General features: G+C 41.1%; 2 protein-coding genes across 10 annotated transcripts in view; one reads left to right on the forward strand and one right to left on the reverse strand.

Annotated features, from left to right (window-relative positions):
* The window catches only part of DDIAS (DNA damage induced apoptosis suppressor), a 28,243-nt gene extending 18,577 nt beyond the window's left edge, over window positions 1-9,666 (reverse strand). For 4 of the 7 annotated variants that reach the window (XR_005375600.1, XR_005375596.1, XM_038568481.1 and 1 more), the window contains exons 1-2: window positions 9,550-9,666; window positions 8,952-9,072 (exon numbers count right to left, since the gene is read on the reverse strand). The gene's annotated coding sequence lies outside the window, so the exon portion shown is untranslated. Of the gene's footprint in view, window positions 1-3,284; window positions 3,447-8,883; window positions 9,073-9,549 lie in introns of those variants that run through there. The other 3 variants (XR_005375597.1, XR_005375598.1, XR_005375599.1) reach the window with 3 other exon arrangements.
* PRCP (prolylcarboxypeptidase) overlaps window positions 9,649-23,618 on the forward strand; it is a 65,281-nt gene continuing 51,311 nt past the window's right edge. The window contains exons 1-2 of one of the 3 annotated variants that reach the window (XM_038568483.1): window positions 9,649-9,737; window positions 10,792-10,980. In XM_038568483.1, the coding sequence (XP_038424411.1) occupies window positions 10,813-10,980 (168 nt within the window). In that variant the 5' untranslated portion in view covers window positions 9,649-9,737; window positions 10,792-10,812. The other 2 variants (XM_038568484.1, XM_038568482.1) reach the window with 2 other exon arrangements.

Here is a 23,618-nt window from a genome sequence, read left to right on the forward strand (position 1 = left end):
CCCACATCCCTGCATCAGGCTCCCTGCTCAGTGGGGAGTCTGCTTTTGCTTTTCCCTCTGCCCTTTCCCCTGCTCGTGCTCTCTCTCTCTCTGCTCTGAAATAGAATCTTTTAAAAAAGCATTAACAGTAAGAAAATAAGATTTAAAACAGAGTAGCTCAAACAAATATTCTGTTTTTGAATAAATGTTGTATTCCAGTAATTCAGGAATGACATCAGCCCTTTTCACATCTTTAGAAGAGCTATAAGAACTTGTTTCTTCCATTAACAGGAAGGAATGTAAATAAACTTGCGTGATTCTTTTAAAGAAACTAAATTGGGTAATGGTTCTTTTAGGCTGAAAAAAATCACTTTATTAGATTTCAGTATATATATTTCTACACAGCTTAAAGGAAAAAAAAGACAATTCTTCTGCAAACAGAAAAATAAAAATGTTACATGGTTAACAGAGTATAAAGTGCTTTAAGATCCTTGTATAAAACAGAGAAGCAGAAGAATAGCAATGTTCTGTCTTTTTTTAAGATTTATTTATTTATTATTCATGATAGACACAGAGACAGAAAGAGAGAGAGAGAGACAGAGACAGAGACAGAGACACAGGAGGAGGGAGAAGCAGGCTCCATGCCAGGAGCCCGACGCGGGACTCGATCCCGGGACTCCAGGACTCCAGGATTGTGCCCTGGGCCAAAGGCAGGCGCCAAACCGCTGAGCCACCCAGGGATCCCCAATGTTCTCCTCTTTTTAACTTTCTGTTGCTTTTCTCTTTGCCTAGAGTGTTCTTCAAATAGTTGGTTCATTCTCATCCTTAATGTTACCCCTTAGAACATCTTTCCTTTTAGTTTTTATGACATCACCCATTTCATTCTTTTATAGTACCAATCCTGCTTGTGATATTTCCAACCATGAAAATGCATGTATCAATGTATCATCTTACCTATTTTTGTTTGTTCTACCCCTACCCCTAGTCTGACGTTGTCTATCTTGTGTTCTACTATATACCCCAGTGCTTAGCACAAAGTATGTTCTTTATCAACGTTCACTGAATAAATAAACTCTAAGCAGAATTTTGCAACTTCAGAAAAAATTTTGTAAGAGTAGGTATATACATCATAATAGGGTGTCCCTCCTTTTTCATTTAAAGCCCCCCTCCTTAAAGATTTTATTTATTTATTCAAGGGAGACACACAAAGAGAGAGAGGCAGAGACATAGTCAGAGGGAGAAGCAGGTTCCTCAAGGGAAGTCCCATGTGGAACTTAATTTCCAGACCCTGGGATCATGCCCTGAGCTGAAGGCAGACGCTCAACTGCTGAGCCACCCAGTCATCCCTAAAGCCCCCTTTAAAAAGTCTTCCTCGGGGATCCCTGGGTGGCTCAGTGGTTTAGCACCTGCCTTTGGCCCAGGGCGTGATCCTGGAGTCCTGGGATCGAGTCCCACGTCAGGTTCCCTGCATGAGCCTGCTTCTCCCTCTGCCTGTGTCTTTGCCTCTCTCTCTCTCTCTCTCTCTGTGTGTGTGTGTGTGTCTCTCATGAATAAATAAATAAAAATCTTTAAAAAAAATAAATAAAAAGCCTCCTTCTATTAACCAAAAGATGTCTAATCATTTGGTTTGTCTAGGCATTTCCATTTGGCTTTATTCTTCCTAATGCCTTTTTTCTCAATTCTTCCTCTTATTCTTTATGTGTTAGGAATTTATGCTAAAGAGAACACACACAAAAAAATCTGAGTTGGGGGATCCCTGGGTGGCTCAGCGGTTTAGCGCCTGCCTTTGGCCCAGGGCATGATCCTGGAGTCCCCAGATTGAGTCCCACGTCAGGCTCCCTGCATGGAGCCTGGTTCTCCCTCTGCCTGTGTCTCTGCCTCTCTCTCTCTCTCTCTCTGTCTCTCATGAATAAATAAAATCTTAAAAAAAAAATCTGAGTTGAATCCCTTATTCTCTTTCTTACCTGTACTACTCCCCCACTACAATATGTTTTACATTTCTCTGCCTTTGCTTCTTTTCCTTCTTCCTTCTAAAATGTTCTTTTACTTTCCTGACTAATGTTTATTTTCTAAGAAGTTTTTTCTAAAGCTTTCTTCTCCAGGAAGCTTTCCCAGCTTAAGGACTCTACTTTTTAATTTGGCATTTAGCACATCATAGTAAACTTATGTGTTTAGAGTTTTCTCCTGGAACCAGAGTAAGATCTTAGAGGGACCATCTCATTATATCCCCATGGCTAATCTCTGCTGAGATTAAAAATTGTCGATCTGAACATCAGCAGTTAACTTCCTTCCAGATTTTCAGCTTTCCTCTTCTTAAGCCAGTTTTACCATATACCATTAAATATAAAACACAATTTGGGACGCTTGGGTGGCTCAGCAGTTGAGTGTCTGCCTTTGGCCCAGGGCATGATCCTGGAGTCCCAGGATTGAGTCCTACATCGGGCTCCCTGCATGGAGCCTGCTTCTCTCTCTGCCTCTCTCTTTAAAACAAAAACAAAACAACCCACTATTTTACCAAATCATAAAATAATCATAATTGTATATACATCAGAGTGCACAGAGTGTTTTCATATCTAGTACTTTATTTAAAACTTATTTTAATCATTCAAATTATATCCTCATTTGTTTTTTTCCCCTTAATTGCAATCATATAATGAGCAGAGACTATCTTCTCTAGGGCTCTAAACTAGAATTTTTTATTGTACCACAACTATATGGGCATGCACCAAATTATATTCTTTACACAACTGTTATCAAATTCAAACTTTAGGAAATGGATTAAGCCTTAAATATAACTAGGACACTGATAAATTTGTAGGCGAAACAATGAGAAATAAAATGCTTACTGTCTAATTGGGAAGCTCACCAACAAACAAAAAACACAAGCAGAAATATTTAATTTCTAAATTAATTGTGCAAGCACTAATTGCTGTGTTTTTAAAGTTGGTTAAATTATCTTTATATAAGGGTCTATTGCCCTCTGGTGGATCAAAGAAGTATGTCTAAAAAACTAAGTATTTACAACTTAATGGCAAATTTGAGAACTAAAATGAAAAAGGTCAGTAAACTGTTTTTTTTTTGTTTTTTTGTTTTTAAATTTTTTATTTTATTTTATTTATGATAGGCACACAGTGAGAGAGAGAGAGGCAAAGACATAGGGAGGGGGAAGCAGGCTCCATGCACCGGGAGCCCGACGTGGGATTCGATCCCGGGTCTCCAGGATTGTGCCCTGGGCCAAAGGCAGGCGCTAAACCGCTGCGCCACCCAGGGATCCCCTAGTAAACTGTTTTTACTATTTGTTTCACCTGGTAAAGCCCCCAAAAATGGCAAAAAGGCTTCTCATTGTCTGGCGGACAAAAATCCAAGAAGATCCTTTCAGGAAGTCACTGTTCTTTTTGCTGCTTTCGTAGTATTTCCTTTATGACATTTATCATCTAGTTGATCTCTCCACTGCTTGACTTGTACTGTGGTGACTTCACGTTTGATGGAGAACTGAAGCATCAGGAATAAGTAAATATCAAAGTTACAGGGATGCCTGGGTGGCTCAGCGGTTAAGCATCTGCCTTTGGCTCTGGGCGTGATCCTGGGGTCCCAGGATTGAGTCTCATATCGGGCTCCCTGCATGGAGCCTACTTCTCCCTCTGCCTGTGTCTCTGCCTCTCTCTCTCTCTGTCTCTCATGAATAAATAAATTAAAATCTTAAGGAAAAAAAAAGTTACAAAACCTTATAATTACAATGACCTGGAAACAATTTCATATGTAGTATCTCTTGCAATTTATCTTTCTTCTTGATTTTATTGGGAAGGATGGTAATACAGCATTTCATTTCTTTGGCTCCATCACAGCCAGCAAATCATATTCCAATTCAATTTATCAGTTATTTGTTGTGCAGCTGCTAAATATCAGGTATTGGGGATAAGTGATGGGAAAAATAGACAATCACATGAAAAAATTTTACTGAAAACGTGGCAGATTCTATAAAAGAAATGTACATAATGCCATGAGAAAATATAAGGGGACTGAGTCTTAGCTTGGAAGAGTGGGGAGAGAATAGTTATGCAAATACATAATCCTTCGCAGTTACCGGATTAAAGGTGATTTTTTTTTTTTTTCTTAATTTATAATAGTCACACAGAGAGAGAGAGAGAGGGGCAGAGACATAGGCAGAGGGAGAAGCAGGATCCATGCACCGGGAGCCCGACGTGGGATTCGATCCCGGGTCTCCAGGATCGCGCCCTGGGCCAAAGGCAGTCGCTAAACCGCTGCGCCACCCGGGGATCCCTAAAGGTGATTTTTATTTTCTTTGTATGTTTAAAGTATTTTGAAGATGTTTTACATTTACACTTTAAAAAAATCAATAAATATAATAAAAAAAATACTAGGTAGGGAACTTAGAAATAAAATACAAAGAAAACTTTGGGTCCTCTCAATCTCTTACACCTAAAAGTATAAACAAGGAGGTTAAGATAGAGGGGGAGAAAAATGTGTTAGGGTAGGTTGATGGGAACTAATTAGGGGCTCAGTAGGCTTTTGTTTTGAAGGCCCAGAGATTTCCCAGGAATGTCTGGAATGAAGAAGATTCTGACTTATATTTATTAAAATATGTGGGGTCCAGTATTTAACATGGAATACTTGCTTTCTCTTTCTAGTCAAGCTATATGGGGATCTAAATCATATCCAAAGACACTTTACTAATATATCATGAAAAATTACAGCACAGGAAGGACACATTTTAAGCCCATATTTTCTTTTGGGTATGACTATATGTATAGAGAAAGTTGTTTGAAGAGGGGTATTAGGTTAATCAAATATTTTAATGGAATCAGGCTAATATAGCTAGTGCATCCTTTTCACACGAAAGATAGTTTTGTCGGTGGGCCCAGATACATAACTCATTGATTACCACCCATTTTCATACTAGCCCAGTGGTTCTCTTTTAGAGTCTATCAAAATCACCTGGAGGGTCTGATAAAATGGACTTCTGGGTCCTAACCTGAGTTCTGATTCAGTAAATTTGGGACGAGGGCCAGAGAATTTGCATGTCTCACAAGTTCCCAGATAATGTTTATGTTGGCAATACTTGAAAATCACTGGCCTAGCCAGTTAGGCTGTCTGATGGTGACCAACATTTGTGATTAATGTGGTTATAGTTAAACTATAAAGTCTGAGAGCATTACAGTCTTTTAGATTACTTTGTAAATCTTTGGTCTACTATCTGGGGTCGTTTCGGCTTACCTTCTTCACTACCAATTTCCTAGTTGGCACCTTAATATGAAAAAAACATGCCCCTATTATATGCACACACACTGACGTAATTATTTTCTCCTTTGGGCTAGACTAGAAAATCTAGAATAATTCTTATTAAATGTTAGATCATCCAGAAAAATTTAAATGTTTAACATTGTTGGGGGACACAAATTTCTGTCCCTGGACCAAGAATCAAATTGACAGGAGACAGATTAACAAGAAAATCAAATTTAATAGTATGCATACATACAGGGAATCTGCAGACTTGAAAATTCCAAAGACACTCAGACAAAATAAGGTATATATATGTCATCCCAAACTAAATAGAAGTGGGTAGGGGTCCAGGACTTCCAAAGGAAGGCATACAATCCTCAGAAAAAATAAAAAAGAGTAAATGTTTGGTAAACAAATGTTTGTGGGGGCCATTCAAAAACAATGGGAATAAGAGGGGATTTTGATCATAAGGCCTTGCTAGGTTTCTCCTGTCTACCTTACTTTACTATTTATCATAATATAGTTATCTGTGATGATAGCTCTCTTCTTGCATGAGGTCTTCTATCTAAATGTTTTTTTAGGCAGTTGGTGGGCAGGGCGTGGGGCTGCAGAAAAGCTTTCCCTGAATCTGCTGGGTTTTGATTGCTTTTAACTCAAAACAATCTTCATGTCAGAGTGGCCAATCTTAGGGCAGCCTCCCAAAACTGTTCTTGCTATGCAAGAAAATCTGTCACCTTGCTACTCTCAGATTTCCTGTTTTATATTGTACAGGCTGTATTATATTTTGAGCTGTTTACTTAATGGTTTACCCCCAAGGGTGCATACTTTGTCTAAGTTTTCTAAAAGTAGTCATAACAAATCCTTGAGAAATGATTTACTGACATAACGTGAAAATTCTAGAAAGAGATGAGAAAGCAGGAGACAGAAAATTAAACAAAAAAACGAAACCTCTTTTATTTGGAGAAATATTGGTGAAAAATACTTTTAAAATACCACCCAAGACAGGTAGCTGGCTAGCTTAGAGCATGTGACTTTTTTTTTTTTTTTTTTTAAGATTTTATCCATTTATTAATGACAGACACAGAAGGAGAGAGGCAGAGAGAGAAGCAGGCTCCATGCAGGGACTCCAGGATAAGGCCCTGAGCTGAAGGCAGGGCATCCGGAGCATGCGACTCTTCATCTCATGAGTTCAAGCCCCATGTTGGGTGTGGAGCCTACTTGAATTAAAAAAAAAAAAAAAAAAAAAAATCCTTAACAATAAAAAACCCCCAAGACACCACCCAGGAAACTCTTGGTGAATACAACACAGTTTGTCCATTGAGTTTATGATAGATGAAGGGATAGGGAGGGTGACAAAATTAGATAGAAAATACAGGCTCTTGTGTTCAAGAAATTTATAAACTGTTGGCTAAGACAATGTGTAACTACTAAGGAAGTGACATTAAGGTACATACAATATCTGCAAGCTCCAGACTTCCACATGGAGGAGACAGTTATAGACAGCCATTATTTTGATGTTCCATAGACACCTCAAGTTTTAATAGGTAAAAAACCTGAATTCTTAGTTTCCTTTCAAACTTCTTTGTAGAGGCTGCTTTTAGACAACAGGCTTGAGCAACGTAATGAAGAGCAAGGCAAAAGGGCCTACGGTGACCACCTGCCTGAATACAGACAGGAGACCTACCTCAAAATATCCATAGGCCCTAAACAGATCAATGGGCTACTTACAGCAGGCACAGTTACCAAAAAAGGGAAAATTCCCTACGTTGCCATACCTCTTTATCTTCCCCTTTAAATACAGCCCTACTCATGCTCTCCTGTCAGACAGTCTCACCTTTGCTGTCCTGCCCACCACTCCCTTGTGGTGTATTCAATAAACTATCTCCTTTGTGCTGCCTTGGGTGAATCCTTTCACCGCCCACGCCACTGGTTTTCACTCAATCACTGCCCCACATTTGGGGCCCCCATTCAATCGAACAGACAGCACATTCTTTTCTTGAAATTTTCTCCATGTCAGCAAATAGCACTATTCTTCAACCAGTTAAGTCAGGTCAGATACTTAGGAATCATCTTTCATTTCTTTTTCCCTCAAGTCTCAAATTATACTCATCTGTATGTCCTTCTATTTCCAAATCTAAGAACCACTGTCCACTTTTCCCACATATGTTCTGCTACTACGTAATCCAAACATCATCACCTGTTGCTTCTGCTGCCGCATTAGCTTCCTAACTGCAAGATCTGGTCCCTGCCCATCTCTCAAGGCTCATTTCATCACCTATCCTTTCTGAATACCTTCCAGCAGCACAGATCTTTCCTTAGGTTTTTGAGCACTCAGATGACAACTTCTTCCCTGGCTTAGGGCCTTTGTACAATCTATTCATTCTGGAATGTTCTTCCTTTTCTTTATTGCATGGCTGGATCATTCTCATCTTTTAGGCCTTGCTTTAAGAGTCAACTCTTGTGTTAGAAAAAAAGCCACAGGCCCCAAATGAAGTCATTTGCAGAGTCCCCAAACTGGGGCTAACTACCTCAGCTAACTGCAGTTTCAACTTCCCCCAGAAATATAGTCTTAACTGGTCAATAAGGAATTTTCTGGATCAGTGCCAACAAGAGCTCTCTCCATCTCAGAAAGGCAATCTGCATAAGACTCCTTGCCCTTCCCCCAGAGGAAGACTGACCTTGCCCAGAACAATCCTTTTCTTTTGCTAATAACTTCCTTGCCCTACTTTCTTTCCTATAAAAACCTATTTTGTATGACTCTTTGGAGCTCTCTTTTATTTGCTAGGTAAGATGTTGTCTGAATCATTTAAAAAAGCTAACTTGATCTTCAAATTTACTTGGTCAAATTTTGTTTTTCAAGACTTGAGAGAGGCCACCTGAAACGAGCCTAACTCAGTTTCCCCTTCTATTCTTAACTCCACCTATAAGAGTTAAGTTCCACTTGGTGAGGAATCTAACTTGTTCACTATTGTAATCCCAGTACCTAGTAATTCTTGGCAAAGGGAGGCACTTACAACTATCTTCAGGATAGGGCTGCCTGGGTGGCCCAGTGGTTCAGCGCCGCCTTCAGCCCATGGCATGATCCTGGAGATCCGGGATCAAGTCCCGCGTCGGGCTCCCTGCATGGGTCTTGCTTCTCCCTCTGCCTGTGTCTCTGCCTCTCTGTGTCTCTCATGAATAAATAAATAAAATCTTAAAAAAAAAAAAAAAAAAAAACTATCTGCAGGATAGTGGTGCCTTGGTGGCTCAGTCAGTTAAGTGTATGCCTTCCACTTGGGTCATGATCTGGAGTGCTGGGATGGAGCCCCCATTACACTCCTTGCTCAGCGAGGAGCCTGCTTCTCCCTCTCCTTGTGCGTTCTCTCAAATAAATAAGTCAAAAACAATATCCAAACTATCTGCTATCACTAACTACTAGGTACTTTGTGACCCAGTTTTGCAGGGTGCAGAAAGGCTTCCTGAGTTAAAAGACAATAAAACTGAAACTTAAGGAATGAGTATGAATTAGCCAGGTTAGAAGCGATCTGGAGGTGAGGTGAGACGGTGGATTTGAGGAACTCAAAGACTTTTCATAGGGCTGGAGCAGTACAAAACAAATATGGAGAGGCAGGCAAAGGCTAGCAAGAAGGGCCCTGTAAAATATGTGAAGAAGGTTAGGCTTACCTTGAGGGCAAATAGGAGGCAAGTAAAGATTTTAAACCGGGAGTGCTCTGGCCAGATCTGCGACTTACCAGATAGCCTGGCAATGTGGAGACTGGATTGGAAAGTAACACGAAGTAAGAGCCAGCTGGGAGGCTGGAGACTGGAGCTATGGAGAAGTCACGGTGTTCCAAGTGGCCCACAAGTGGAGGACTGTGTGGATTCGAGATATAATGACTGGCTGAGTATAAGATAGGTAAGGAATGTAGAACAATTTCAAGTTTCCGATTTGAGCACACTGACAAAACACTCTTCCCTCTAGGTCACAAAACGATATGGAAAAGCCCCCTTTTCAGCACTCAATTACTCAGCAAAGCCTGCTAAAGCCGCATCTCCGAGCACCTCAAAACCCGGATGGTACTTTTCCTTTGTTTTATCGGTTCCAGAGGCTCACCCTCATCTAGCTCGCTGGCTAGGCAAATGTGGAGGAAACGCTCGCTGAACTGTATCAACAGCACGGCCTAATTCTAAATGACAGACAGACCCTTTTTCCTGTTCACTCTCATGGCCACCCTTCTACAGAGAAAGACTAACTCCTGAGAAAACAACAGGGAACGCTCTAAGTCTCACCCACGACGACACTCAGGGCCACGTTAGGAGTCTCGCCCTTTGCGCTCCACAGCTCCTCACCTGAGGCACACGACCGAGACTCGTCCGGGCGACGCTCCGCGGTGCCGACCGCTGGGACCCGGCGACGAATCAAGTTTCCAATCAAAACTCCCGCGTCCTTTTCCGCCGGAAGTGACGTTTGGGCAGTGGCTGCTCACAGCCAATCAGAAGAAGGCGCCGCCGAGGGTGGAGATTGAACGCGGCGTTCTGTGAGTTTCTGGGAACGACCATTTTCGTCAAACTGTGGGTAGAGACAGGGTTTGGGGGATGTTTTTCCCCGACTGGTGCCGCAGTGGCACAGTCTATAAAGTTGGTTTTGGGGGCAGCGTGGGGGTCCCAGGAAGGGGTGGTAGCGCCCCTCAGATCGGGGTTCGGCAGGGCGCCTGGAAGGAGGAGTGGGAGCTGGGCAGGGGAGCTTGGTGGCGCGGAGAAGAGCAAGAGGGGGATGGAAGCGGGGTCTGAAGCGGGCTACCCGCCCGGGGCAGGGGACCGGGGCGTATCCTGGACGAAGGGACCCGGACCTAGCGGGACTCGGGGGGGCTCCGGGCCCCGGAGACTCCAGCTAAGGGATGGCTTGTGTGGGCAGCGCGGAGGTTCGGGGTGATGGGTGAGCGGACTACCGCAAGAGGTGGTTGGCTGACATCATGGAGGTGGGATGCGAGGGCCGGACCGAGCGGGCTGCGAAGCCGCGCTCCCCTGCCTCCTGAGTAACCCAGTGCAATGCCCTCCACCCCTCGGGACCTCGGTTTCCTCAGCTGTCAGTGGGAGTAGCCATCACGCGACACACGGATTGCTGTGATGCTGGAGTTAGAGGCGTGTGTGCCATTATGCCTAGCGATATAGGGACACGTAGAGAACGCTCAAGGAATTGTCATGGCAGCTCTTATTATTATTGTTATTATATGGGGTTTGCGGAGGGCAAGGGGGGTGGCAATGGAACTGAGGCCGACCGGGCAGGGCAGGAAAGGAGGTGCTGGGCTTGGAGAGCGCTCTGTCCCCAGGATGGGATTCCGGCGGTCCGGTGGGAAAGGGGTGGACTTGGACTGGGGCCGCGATGAAGGTGGACTCGGAAGAGGGGACTGCGCCAGAGGAACGTGAAAGGCTGCGGCGCCGCCGGGGACCGGGGCGGGGCGGGGCGGCGTGGGCGCCCAGGCTTGGGCGGCGTTGCTCCGGGGAGGAGCCTCTGTGCGGTGGGCGGAGCTGCGGGCTGGGCTCGGCTCTAGCTCCGCGTCTCTGCCGGTCTCGCTCCCACCCGCACTGCAGCCGCCAGCCGGAGCCGTAGCCATGGGGCGCCCCGCCGTCCTGCTCCTGCTCCTGGCTCTCCTGACGCCTGGGGTCGCCATCCCTGTACCGCCGGCCGTGAAGGCCCTCAGCAGCCTGCGCTGGTCAACCAGTTTCACCTCCCGCCATTTTACTGGCGCGAAGTACTCGGTTCACTACATCCTACAGAAGGTAAGGCGGGGCGGGGCGGGGCGGGGCGGGGCGGGGCGGGCGTCGGGGAGCGCTCGGGCTGCGCAGTCCCTGCCTAATGGACCCGAGCCTAGGCACTGGAGCTCACCCAGAATTTCAGACCCCTAATGCCTAGGACTTGTCCGATCTTTGGCTCACAGTTTCTAGACAGTGGCACCAAGTTTCAGTTCTGTTTAAAATCTCTTCTCCCGTGAACCAGTAGTTTAATATCAATCCTGGTTTCCACACTCTCTTCTAAAATTGGCTGTGACAGTCACTTCAGCTTCTGCTCCCAGAAGATGATGCTCTAATTCAAATTCTCCTCACCTCCCGTCAAATTAAAATTGTTTGATGCCACCTGTGACTCCTACTCCGTCGTGACAGTCATCGTTTGTCCAAAAGCAGCCTTTAAATACACATTTCCAGTATCCTATTAGGTAATATGTAGTATTCAACCCAAAACACCAGCCTGTCATCTCTTGCTCAGCTCAAAGTTGATTTTGTCGCCCTCTGATTAAGGGTTTTTAACCATTCCTGTTCTCCATAAGACTGAACATAACGTGTAGCCCACGGTTGTAAAGAAAGTTGTAGAAGAAAGTCAAGATTTGAGGGTGGGGATTAGCATCTCTGCAGTTCTGAAGCTTGAGTTTAGAAGTTTAAAGTAGACTTGATGGCTTTGTGCTTGGCTGCCTGAAGCATGACAAGACTGTGTGAAGTGACGAGATCTCTTACCAGTTTGTATTTCTGGGAACCTGTGTAAAGACAGGTAAAGACTAGGAAAAGGTTTGGACTTAGAAAGAATGCAAGAGTCTGAGGTTTGGCTTTTGGAGTTGAATAGAACAGCATTCCACTCTGCTAGCTCTGTGAACTTAGGAAAGTTACGGTACTTCTCTGAACCCTGTTCTTGGGGCCCTTGATTGGCTGCGTCAGTTAAGCCTCTGCCTTTGGCTCAGTCACGTGGTCCGTGGGTCCTGGGATGGCGCAGGGCTCCCTGCTCAGCGAGGAGTCTGCTTCTCCTTCTCCCTTTGCCTCTCACCTGCTTGTGCTCCCTCCACCCTGCAAGTGCATGGTCTCTTTCAAGTAAATAAAATCTTAAAAAACAAACAAACAGTAAACGCAGTTTCTTGATCTGGGGATTTGGTGATGATTAAATGAAAACAGATGACATGTCCCCAGCAGAATATTTAGCCCTGAATCTTGAATTCAGATAGACTGATTGAATGAATTTGTAACTTATAAGGAATTATTTTTAACCCAGAAATTTAAATTACAGTTTATGAGGAAGAGAAAGCATTTTATTTCAGCAGAGGAAATGAAACAGGGATTTTTTTTTCAGAATTAATTAAATTAATTCACTAAGCTACACTTTCATTTGTAAATTGAGAGGATTGAACAAGGAGCAGCATATTACATACTGCGCTAAGGAAAATTAAGGCTATTTGGGGAGCTGTCTCAGAGGGTTGGTGGATGAAGGGTAAAGTGGAGGCCAAGTTAGGGTGCTTCAGTAACCCCTCTCTCTCTGAACTCTTTGAGCCTGAGCTTTAGTCTGTTTCATATTTGGGGATTTTGTATATGATTATTTGCAGAGTCTTATTGGTAAAATAAAATTGAAAGAGAACTTTTGGAATGAGGATCTCTGAATTCTCCTTAGAAGTGATGAAGGGCACCTGGGTGGCGCAGTCGGTTGTGTCTTTCTCACACAAAAGAAGAAGAAGAAGGAGGAGAGAAATTATGAAAAAGGGAACTATCAGCAGAAAAGGGGGAACAAAAGGGTGGAAGAGACCAAATGATCTGTGAGCCCTTAATTTATCTTCCTTCATTATACATTCCTTTCTTGACCACTTAAACTATTTAGAAATATAATTTAAGAGTTCTTTTTCCTTTTTGGTGATTTGTTTGACCTTACTCAGCCACCCTTTGGCTTAGTTTATATTTTAGGACACAGATTCCACATATATGTGTATTGCTATAATAATAATTTTCCTTATATCAACGAGTTGGGTTTTATTTCATTTTGTTGAGAAAACTTCCACATACATATTTATTACATAATAATGATTATCGTAGTTGCCAATTCTGGACCATAGGTTTTTAGTTGGGACCATGTATAAACTCAACCTTAATTTTTTTTAGTTAGAGGACATGAAATGCTTTTATGCCTTTTAATAATAAACATCATTATTATAATTGTAAGCCTCAGTTTTTATTCAAGGTTGAATTTTTATCAACCTTTGTAATGATTTTCTTTATCTGTAGTTATATCTGTCTAGTTGACCAAGCTATTCCCAGCTATCTTTATATGCACATAAATTCCATGAATGGTCTGGATATAAAGGCCCTTTCCCTCCCCTTTGCTCCTCAATGCACACATGTACTTTTAGCAACTTAGAACAGAGACTCAACTGAATTTTACAGTGTCAGAAATTCTATCTGGAATACTATCTCTCTTCTTTCCAAGTTAAACTCGTACCTGTAATCCAGCTGAAATATCACCTCTTCTCTGAAGCCTTCTTGACTTTAGGGCAACATAGTTGGTCTTTTTTCACCCTGCACACTTACTCTTTTGTATGTGTCCCTGTTAGCTAGATAGCACTCTCCAGTACTCAAAAGAGCCTATAAAAATATAAGGCACAAAATAAGTATTTTTTTGAGGGAGTGAATGAATGACTATCCAAAAAAAGCCTAAACAGAGCAAAGTCTACCACGGATTAAATATGGTGACAAATGAAAGCACACACACAGTGCCTTGGGACATGGTGGGAACTTAATAGATCACATGCTGGTTTCTTCCCCACTCTGTCCTAAAACCACACTCCCCATAGTATCATCATTTCAGATTGATCCAAATGCATGGCAGTTGTGATAATGCATCTTCTAGAAACTTAATTGACACAAGTTTTATTTTTTATTTTTCTTTTCATTTTCTACATCTTTACTAATTCTTTTTCCTCTTCTTTCGAAGTCTGCAAATGTTATTGATTTACTAGGAATATTTGTTTTCTTTTATCCAAAGTAACTGAATCAGGAGACCAGAGAAAGAATAGTACATCACTTGGTCACATCCAGGTATTTACACGTATACATGTATAATGTCAATGTTGAAGGGGCTCCTTGGACTTTATGGCTTATGGTTGCAAGGTTTCTCTCTTTCTCATTACCCTCCACCTCCCACCCTAGCCCCTCAGAGTAGAATGTGAGTTTGGAGGGCATTTTACAGTGTGATGTAGTGGGAAAAGAGAATGGGTCCTTTGAGGCTCTCATTTTCCTCAGTGTCACTAGGCAAACAATCTTTATTAGTCAGAATTCTCCTGAGAAACAGACCCAATAGAATGTTTCTTTCTGTGTATGTATTCCTTTTTTCACAGAGATTGATTTATTTTAAGGAATTATTTCATGTGATTATGGAGGCTTGGTAAGTTCAAAATCTGTAGGGTTGGCTGGCAGGCTAGAGACCCAGAGAAGAGTTGCAATTTGAGTCCAAAGAGAGCCTGCTTGCACTATTCCTTTTTGTTCCGGAGAGGTCAGTCTTTTTTGCTATTCAGTCCTTCACCTGGTTAGGTGAGACCCACATTATGGAGGGTAAAGCTGCTTTACTCAAAGTCTACTGACTTAAATGTGAATCTTATCCCAAAAAACACCTTCATAGAAACATCCAGAATGTTTGGTCAAATATCTGGGCACTGTAGCCCAGCCATGTTGATAAAGATTTTTTGAATGGAAAAAATTGGCTAGAAGTTAAAATGAATAAGGCGTAAGAGGAGGGAGAATAAAATGAAATATGTAGTGTATAAATATCGAGTGCACAGTAATACTAATAATCTGCTACTGTTTATTGAAAGCTTTATATGCCCTACTTTCTGAGTACTTAATAGACATTTAATTCCTACAGCTGTTCTGTGAGGTAGATGGTTTGTTCCACTTCACAGGTGAGAGAACGATCATATAGACAGGTTGAGTGACATGTTCAAGATAGATTGCTTATCTGTTTCATTTTGTTTTTTTCTGAAAATAAACTCTAATGAGTTTCTTGTTCTAAAATAAATGTCATTATCTTGGTTATTGTACTAGTCAGGATGGGCTAGGTTATGCTGATGTAGCAGAACTCAAAATTTTAGTGACTTAACCCTACAAAAATGTGTGACTCAAACTGTATTTCCATTGGGGTTAGCAGAGGGTTCCCTCATTGCATTCACTTAGAGACTAAGGGATTTATGAAGGCCTCCTCTCAACGTATACTTTCATGATCACCATAGCAGTGGAAAAAGGACATAGAAAGATAATAAATGCCCCAATCTGGAAGTGGCACATGTCACTTCCTTTCATAATTCCTTGGCCCAAACAGGTTATTTTGCTGCATGTAAGGACAAGATAGGGAGATAAGAATATTGACTTTGGAGATCCTAGAAGGAGAAACAACACTAATGACCACCATACTCAATTAGTCTCTTACCTGCCCACCCATCTACCTACTCGAGTGTTCATCCAATTCCTTTTATATATCAGGCATTGGGCTAGGTCCCAGGAAAGCAGAGATGATTACACCCTGGAGGACCTCACATACTTGTCAGCTATTCCAGTCACACATATTCAAGCTTGTATCTGAAAAATATGGGAAGGGACTGATAAATTTGTAGTGTCTTGGTAGTATGTGGCCGCAATTTACAGATTGCTTCAAAAAATCCCTCAAGTGAGACTATCTACATAATATTTTCTTGCTCAACTTATTATCATGATAGTTCACTGATCTAATGTATATATACATTGAAGTATGTGATAAAGAAATTTATTCATACTATCATTTGGTAATTAAAATAATTATTTTGCTTGTCTTTTTCATAATAAAGGAAACAAAATTAATAGATTTATATAAAAAATCTGAAATATGCCTTGTAAATTTCATCAAAAGGAAACTTTTTTTTAATAAAGATTTAATTTATTTATTTATGTGAGAGAGAGAGAGAGAGCATGAGCAGGGGTGAGTGGGAGAAGCAGTGTCCTTGCCAACCTGGGAGCCTGACATGGGGCAGGTTTCCAGGACCCTGGGACCATGACCTGAGCCAAAGGTAGATGCTTAACTGACTGAGCCACCCAGACGCCCCAAAACTTGCATTAACAATGTGTGTGTTATTGGGGAGTTTATAAACGTCTTTTTTTTTTTTAATCTTTTTTATTCTGGTTCACAATTTAAGAAAAGTCCTGGTTGTTTATGAGCAGTGAGTGAATTAGCACTTATTAATTATCTTATCTGGGCTAGATATTATTTTAAATTCTTCTGTGTACCTGCTTTTAATTTTTATAACCACTTTTAAAAATAGATGGTTTAATTGAGGTTCGTAGAGATTAAGTGACTTGATCAAGCTCTTGAGGGACAATACATTTTAATCTGTTGCTTCCAAGATCTATGATCTTTCATTCAATTGACATCATGATGCCTCTGTTTTCAAAACTGATGTCTCCATATCTGTCTATATTCCACATCCATTCTTTGCAGCAGTCCTATGAAGTAGATATTATGCTCATTTTTAGAGGTGAAACTATCGAGGTTTAGAAAGATTAAAGGAAGAATCATCCAAAAGATCCCATTTGTAAATCTCCTGGTTTCTCAGTCCCAAATTGTAAATAATTTGTGGCATATCCATAAAATGGAATATTACTATCCCTTAAAAATGATGACCTTGAAGTATACTTGGTAATGTCGGGAAATGTTTGTAAATTAATGATAAATGAAAAAAGCAAAATAGCATACTTGAATGTACGATGTGTTTCCAAATTCATTTACTCTATTTTTGTTAAGTTCTCACTATTTGCAGGGCACTCTTCTAGGCACTGGAGAAAGAGCATTTAAGACATAGAGAAAAGCAAGTACAAAACCCTAAGGTAGATGTGTGCCTGGTGGGAACAACCACAAGGAGGCCAGTATGACTGAAAGGACATACCCAAGGAGAGGGTAGCAGCAGGGGATGAACATAGTGAGGAGAAAAGAAAACATAAATATTCCTCTAGCAGAGAAAGAAAATAAATGGACTAGGGAAATATGATTTGATTATAGGTAGCTTTTTTTAAAAGATTTTATTTATTCAAGAGAGAGGCAGAGACATAGGCAGAAGGAGCAGCAGGCTCCTTGCAGGGAGCCCGATGTGGGACTTGATCCTGGGACCCTGGGGTCACGCCCTGAGCTGAAGGCAGATGCTTGACCACTGAACTACCCAGACGTCCTGATCACAGGTAGCTTTGAAGTCTCATGCATGTTAGTAAGACCATTTGATAGGCTGTATGTTTCTTTAGCTACATTTACTTTCTTGGGTATGAGTGAGAAGTTGATGGAGGGTTCTTTTAACCAGGATTATCCTTTTGCCAAATCACTAAAAGAAAGTGAGAGACATGGAGATTAAGGGACATATGCAAGGGAGTATTTATTTGTTGACCATGAAATTTAAGCCTAGTAATGAAGGAAGTAAGAATAGGGTGAGGGGACAGTAAAAGGTGGATTATATGAGTTTGAAGGTCCTCCTTGCTTCCTGTGGTTAGCCCTCTACTGTAGTCCCCATGGGTACATTAACCACCTCTTCTTCCATCAAGCACTCTTCTGCTCAGAGCCCACAATGATTCCAAATTGTTTACTTTTTTTTTTTTTTTAAGATTGTATTTATTTGGGCAGCCCGGGTGGCTCAGCGGTTTAGCGCCTGCCTTCCGCCCAAGGTGTGATCCTGGAGTCTCAGGGTCGAGTCCCGCCTTGGGCTCCCTGCATGGAGCCTACTTCTCCCTCTGCCTGTGTCTCTGCCTCTCTCTCTCTCTCTCTCTGTCTGTCTGATAAATAAAATAATCTTAAAAAAAAAAGATTGTATTTATTTGAGAGAGTGTACTCATGCAAGTGCACTCTCAAATGGGGGGAAGGGCAAAGGGAGAGGGAGGGTCAAGCCAATGCTGATCAGGGAGCCTGATGAAAGTGGATCCTAGGACCCTGAGTTCATGACCTGAGTCAGATGCTTTTTTTTTTTTTTTTTTCTGAGTCAGATGCTTAACTGGCTGAGCCACCCAGGTACAGCAGCTAATTGTTTGCTTTATTTAGAACAAAATCCTGTAGCATTCAGGGCTTTCTACCCTGTGACCCCAACCCACCTTTCTAGTGTGCTAATCTATTCCCCACACATCCTCATTCTTTTCCTGTTTCTATACTTTTAGCCCACATTGTTTCTTTTGTCTGAAATATCTCTCCCAGTGCCCTCCCCCCTTTATCAATCCCATCCTTTTTTTAAGCCTCATCTCAGATACTGAGTACCTCCTCCATGAGGTATTTCTTATCTTTCGGAAAGTGTGTGATCAGTCAGATCTTTCTTTCCTTCTTTTTTTTCTTTTTTAAAGATTTTATTTATTTATTCATGAGAGACACACAGAGAGAGGCAGAGACATAAGCAGAGGGAGAAGCACACTCCCGGTGGGGAACCTGATGTGGGACTCAATTCCAGAACCCCAGGATTACGACCTGAGCTGAAGGTGATGCTCAACCAGTGAGACACTCAGGTGCCCAATCAGATCTTTCTTTGTACTGCTTTCAGGGCACATGTCTTATTCTAGTCTTGTGTTAGAATCTTTTGTACTCTTATCTTACTCTCTATTTTTTTTAAATTTTTTTTCTTACTCTCTTTAAATCAAGGACTCTATCTTGTAAGTACTCATACTCCACAGCGTACTACCCATAGTATTACATAATTTTTATAGTTTTATTAGAGTATCATCTTTACAAATGTTTGTTGAATCTGTATCTTTTCCCCCTCCCTTTTCCTGCTTCCCTGTACCTTGAGATAAGGAAGGGATGTGTGTGTGTGTGTATGTGTTATAGGGAGGGAGGAAAACTTGATTCTCAATGGCCTGAAATCCTTTTGGGAAACAATATAGAATGCCAGGCACATAAAAACAGGCCCACTTATTCATATTCTTATTTTGATGATCTGGAAGCTGTAACTTAAAGGTCACAACTTACAGGGTTGTCTTTACTAACCTTCTCCCCACATACGTACAGAGAAAGAATCATGAGAGGGAGTACAGCAAAGTTTGCTCTTTGTTTTGTGTATGGGAGAGGGCCAGGGAGAGGTTAAAGAATGAAGACATTAGGAAAAATGTCCCTTAAAGCCTACTGCTGTGGGAGTTGTGTACTGCCCATATTAGAGAACTAAGGTAAAGATAGTACTTTTTATGATTCATTTTCAAAAAGAAGCCAGTTAACTATGTATATTTGTAAATCCTTACTTTCTGTTACTTGTGTCAGTTCCAAGTTGCCACACAGTGCTGCACCTGGAGAGGATCAGCTGTCATGTCTGTCAAGCTCATGATGTTCTCTCGCTTGCTGCTCACATTGTGGGGATTCCCCACGCGGGTTAGGTAAAGGCAGATTTATTCAAGTCAGATTTCTTTAGGAGCTTTTTCTGAGCGGCTCTTCAAGTTGGTTATAGGCTTCAATGATGTATCATTGTCTTATAGCAGATAAAATATCTAACATAGAGTAAAGCAGCACAGTTGTATGTTCATCCGGAAAGATTTATTGAACTATCCATGTACCATATGCTATGTTAATAGCTGGGGATAAGTGGAAAGCAAAGACAGACCTCATAAAGTTTACAGTTTAGTGGGAACATAGTGATAATAATTAGGAGTGTGCTTTAAGGAGTAGTTTGTTGTGGGATCTTCAGTGAAGTCCTGAGTCTTGGATATTAGAGAATCCTGTAGGCAGCAGTGGTGTCAAAGCAGAGACTGGGAAGCTAAATAGAGGTTAGACAGGAGAGGGAGATGATCAAGATTTCTGTCCAGGTAGAGGGCGTATCCTAAGGTAGGAAAGAGCAGTCATGTTGTAGGAACTGAAAGGTCAGTAAGCCTGGGACAGGATCAGACTCTATAAGGCAAGAGGTGGGCACTCTGCAGTGTGAAGTCAGTATAGTCATTGGTTCCATTGGCACACACATGGTGCAGGTAGTCCTTCTCTCTCTTTTTTTTGGTAAGATTTTATTTATTTATTCATGTGATACACAGAGAGAGGGAAAGGCAGAGACAGAAGCAGGCTCCATGCAGGGAGCCCGATGCGGGACTCGATCCCGGGACTCTAGGATCAGGCCTTGGGCTGAAGGCAGGTGCTAAACCGCTGAGCCACCCAGGTATCCCTCTTCTCTGAATCTTTAATTGACTTTAAGAACATAACTTGGTGTTAAAGTGGTAAGGGTCAAAACACTGCTCTGCTGACCAGAGTAAATGCATTCACCTTGTGACAGGTACAGCCTAAGTGCTTTTCATAGATGTATCTTCCACCCCGCATGGAGGAGCTACATCTTTTTCATAGAGAAATAAAGGGCTTAGAGGTAAAGTGATATATCCACATCTCATAACTGATCATTGATAGTGCTGGGATTTAAACTGAGTTCTGTTGACATCAAAGCCCTTGAGCTATATTGCTTCTGTACTACTTGTATTTCTGGAATAGACAGAAGATTGTGTAATTCATGGCCTAAATTCAGGATAGCGTGGAAGTCACATTTATTAAGGATATCCAGATTAGACAATAATAAAGTTGAATCAAGAGGAATCTCAATTTTCTAGCAAGGCTGGATAATTTTGGAGAGAAAAAAAGTCATAATGGAGGTTTTAACACAACAAAACTTTCTTCTGACTAGGCTTTTGTGTTTGTAAAAAGACTTAAATGAATGTACTTTAAATAAATGAGCCATGTTAACAGCAGAAGGGGACTATTAAACCTTCTAAGATACAGACTCTGAGATATTTTTATAGAGTAAAGGATATAAAGAGACCTCCACTGATGATCGCAAAAGGTATTCTCCAAGAAATAAAGGAGGAGACTAAACTGGTGGGGCAGGAATGAGGTCACTACTTTAGAAATTGTCCCCTTAAGTTTGGTGCTCAGTACAGTTTATCCTAGTTCCATTAGGGAATCCTCCTTTTTAAGCTTTTCCAAGGTTTAGCGCCGCCTTCACCCAGGGCGTGATCCTGGAGACCCGGGATGGAGCCCCGCATCAGGCTCCCTGCATGGAGCCCTCTGCCTGTGTCTTCTACCTCTCTCTCAGTCTCTGTATCTCTCATGAATAAATAAATAAAATCTTTTTTAAAAACCCCAAAAAACAGAAAACAAAATTTGGCTTAGAATAAGTTAATTAAGGTTCATGTAAGTATTCCTTACTTATGCTGCATGGATTAGTCACTGCTAAATATTCATAGTTTTCTATTCCACTTGGATTTTCCTCTTTTGTCCACTAATTCAAGGGAACAGAGGTCACCTTTAGGCCTTTTGCTTCTGAAAGTCTACCTTGATTAGAAAGTCAACTTCAGGAAACCATGCCTAGGTATTCTGTTTTCTATTAAAGCCTAAATAGTGGTCTCCTCTTTAAACATGTGCTTAGAATGATAGTATTATTCTTCTGTTTAATAAAGTGCTATCATTTTAAAGGAAATTAGATTGGAAATTTAAGCTGATCTCTGTAACTTCTTTTATGAGAAACCTGGTTATTTGAACCATGATTGTAATTATATTATTCTGACACCTAAGATGAAATAAGTAGTCCTTTGAGATGTGGATTTACAATCTTCAGCATATTAGATGATGAAAGTGATGTCACAGGTTATTTTAAAATTCTTTAGATGGGCAGTGGTTTAAGCGCCGCCTTCAGCCCAGGGCGTGATCCTGAGACCTGGGATTGAGTCCGTATCAGGCTTCTGGCATGGAGCCTACTTTTCCCTCTACCTGTGTCTCTGCCTCTCTCTCTCTGTTTGTCGAATAAATAAATAAAATCTTTAAAAAAAAGTCTTTAGAAATAAGATATTCAGTCATGTTTTATTTCCGTGGTATATACCTTACACATAATTCATATAGTGATGAATGTGTACTAAAGATATATTGCACTGTCACAGCGCAAGATAGAAAGTCAAAAGCAAAAACATATCACATTCAAGGCCACATGATACTTGGTATGTAAGAGGCTCTCACTGTTACCAACTCAGTGCCTTGTTGCTGTTTTCAGTTCCATGATGACTGCATTTTTTTTTTTTTTTTTTTTTTAAGTTTTGCTTTGCAGGGTCATTTGTTGTAAGCGAAAAGTTGGGACAAATTGTAAAGTTTTTTTGTTTTTTGGGTTTTGGGGTTTTTTGTTTTGTTTTGTTTTGTTTTGTTTTGCTACAGTTTTATATATATCACTGGGGTGCCTGGATGGTTAGTTAAGCATCTGACTCTTGATTTAGGCTCAGGTTATGATCCTCAGGATCAAGCCCCATGATGAACTTTGTGCTCAGTGTGGAGTTTGCTTGAATTTCTCTCTCTCCCACTGCCCCTCCCTCTACCTGCACTTGCGTGCCTGTGCACTCTAAATGAATGAATGAATGAAATCTTTAAAAAAAGTTATATGACAATTTCTTCCTAATGAATATTAAACCTATACCATTGTATATGTTTGTATATGTATTTGGCTATTTGGCAGTGGTTTCAGACTTGGGAGGTGCATGCTAATAAAACATGCTTTAAAAATTTTTTTTAAAAACATGCTTTACAAAATGTACGAGTAATACATCAAACTCTCACTTCTTTCATATTCTTGCTAGGCACTTGCATGCATTATCCACCTTAATCATCATAAGACCTCTCTGAGGGATGCCCAGGGTGGCTCAGTTGATTAAACAAACATCTGACTCTTGATCTCAGCTCAGGTCTTCATCTAAGGGTTGTAAGTTCAGGCTGTGCAATAGGCTTCATGCTGGGGACATGGAGCCTACTTAAAAAAAAAAAAAAAAAAAAAAAGACCTCTCTGAGATAGGTACTATTTTTTTTTTTCATTTTGCATATAAGAAAACAAGCCCAAAGACATGAAGTAACTTGTTAAAATTCAAATAATAGATGGCAGAATTGGCACTAAAACTCAGATCTGTTTGCAGATTCTCTTTCTGCTACATTATAGTACTTCATTTGTGGTTTTCAGGAGAGAAAAAAACAAAGTTTTTGAAAGATACGCTTGGTACTGGTCAGATTTTATTTTATTTTATTATTTTATTTTTTTTGTGGTCAGATTTTCTTAGTGAAAAAGTGTGTGTGTGCATTTAAGGCTTGACATATTGGTATTTTTGATAAGTTTTCCTGATGGCTTATGACTAGCATGTTTGGCCAGCATCATTGTGATTTAATAACCTAATTTAAACAAGGAACTACAACCCAAACAATGGCTCTGATTCAGGCGATAGGAAAGTGAGGAAGTACTTGTTATCATTTGTCAGTGAATTCTTATTTTTATGCAGTTTGAACCATGGGTCACGCTGCAGACACTATCGTTTATAACTGTCGGAAACCTCTGCCACTTCCTGAGTACTGATGGCCTTTTCCTTTGAGGGAGCAGCTCATACAACAATTTTGGAAAGCAATGGTGATGACTCCCTTCTCCTTGGCCTAGGATGCTTCCTTTCTCTTAAACAATTGGCTTTAAATGACAATGACTGGTGTGGCTACTACAGACCAAATGAAACTTTTTGTTTGCCTTTTTATGTAGGCTGTTTTCTAGAAAATAACCACAGTTTAAAGTAGAAGGGAATTAGTTTTTGCTGACTACCTTTTTGTGATCTCTTCAAGGACAGCAACGTTGGGTCTCATTCATCAGTGGATC

The sequence above is a fragment of the Canis lupus genome, chromosome 21 (genome assembly GCF_011100685.1).
Source record: "Canis lupus familiaris isolate Mischka breed German Shepherd chromosome 21, alternate assembly UU_Cfam_GSD_1.0, whole genome shotgun sequence".
In the NCBI taxonomy this organism is placed as follows: Eukaryota; Metazoa; Chordata; class Mammalia; order Carnivora; family Canidae; genus Canis; species Canis lupus.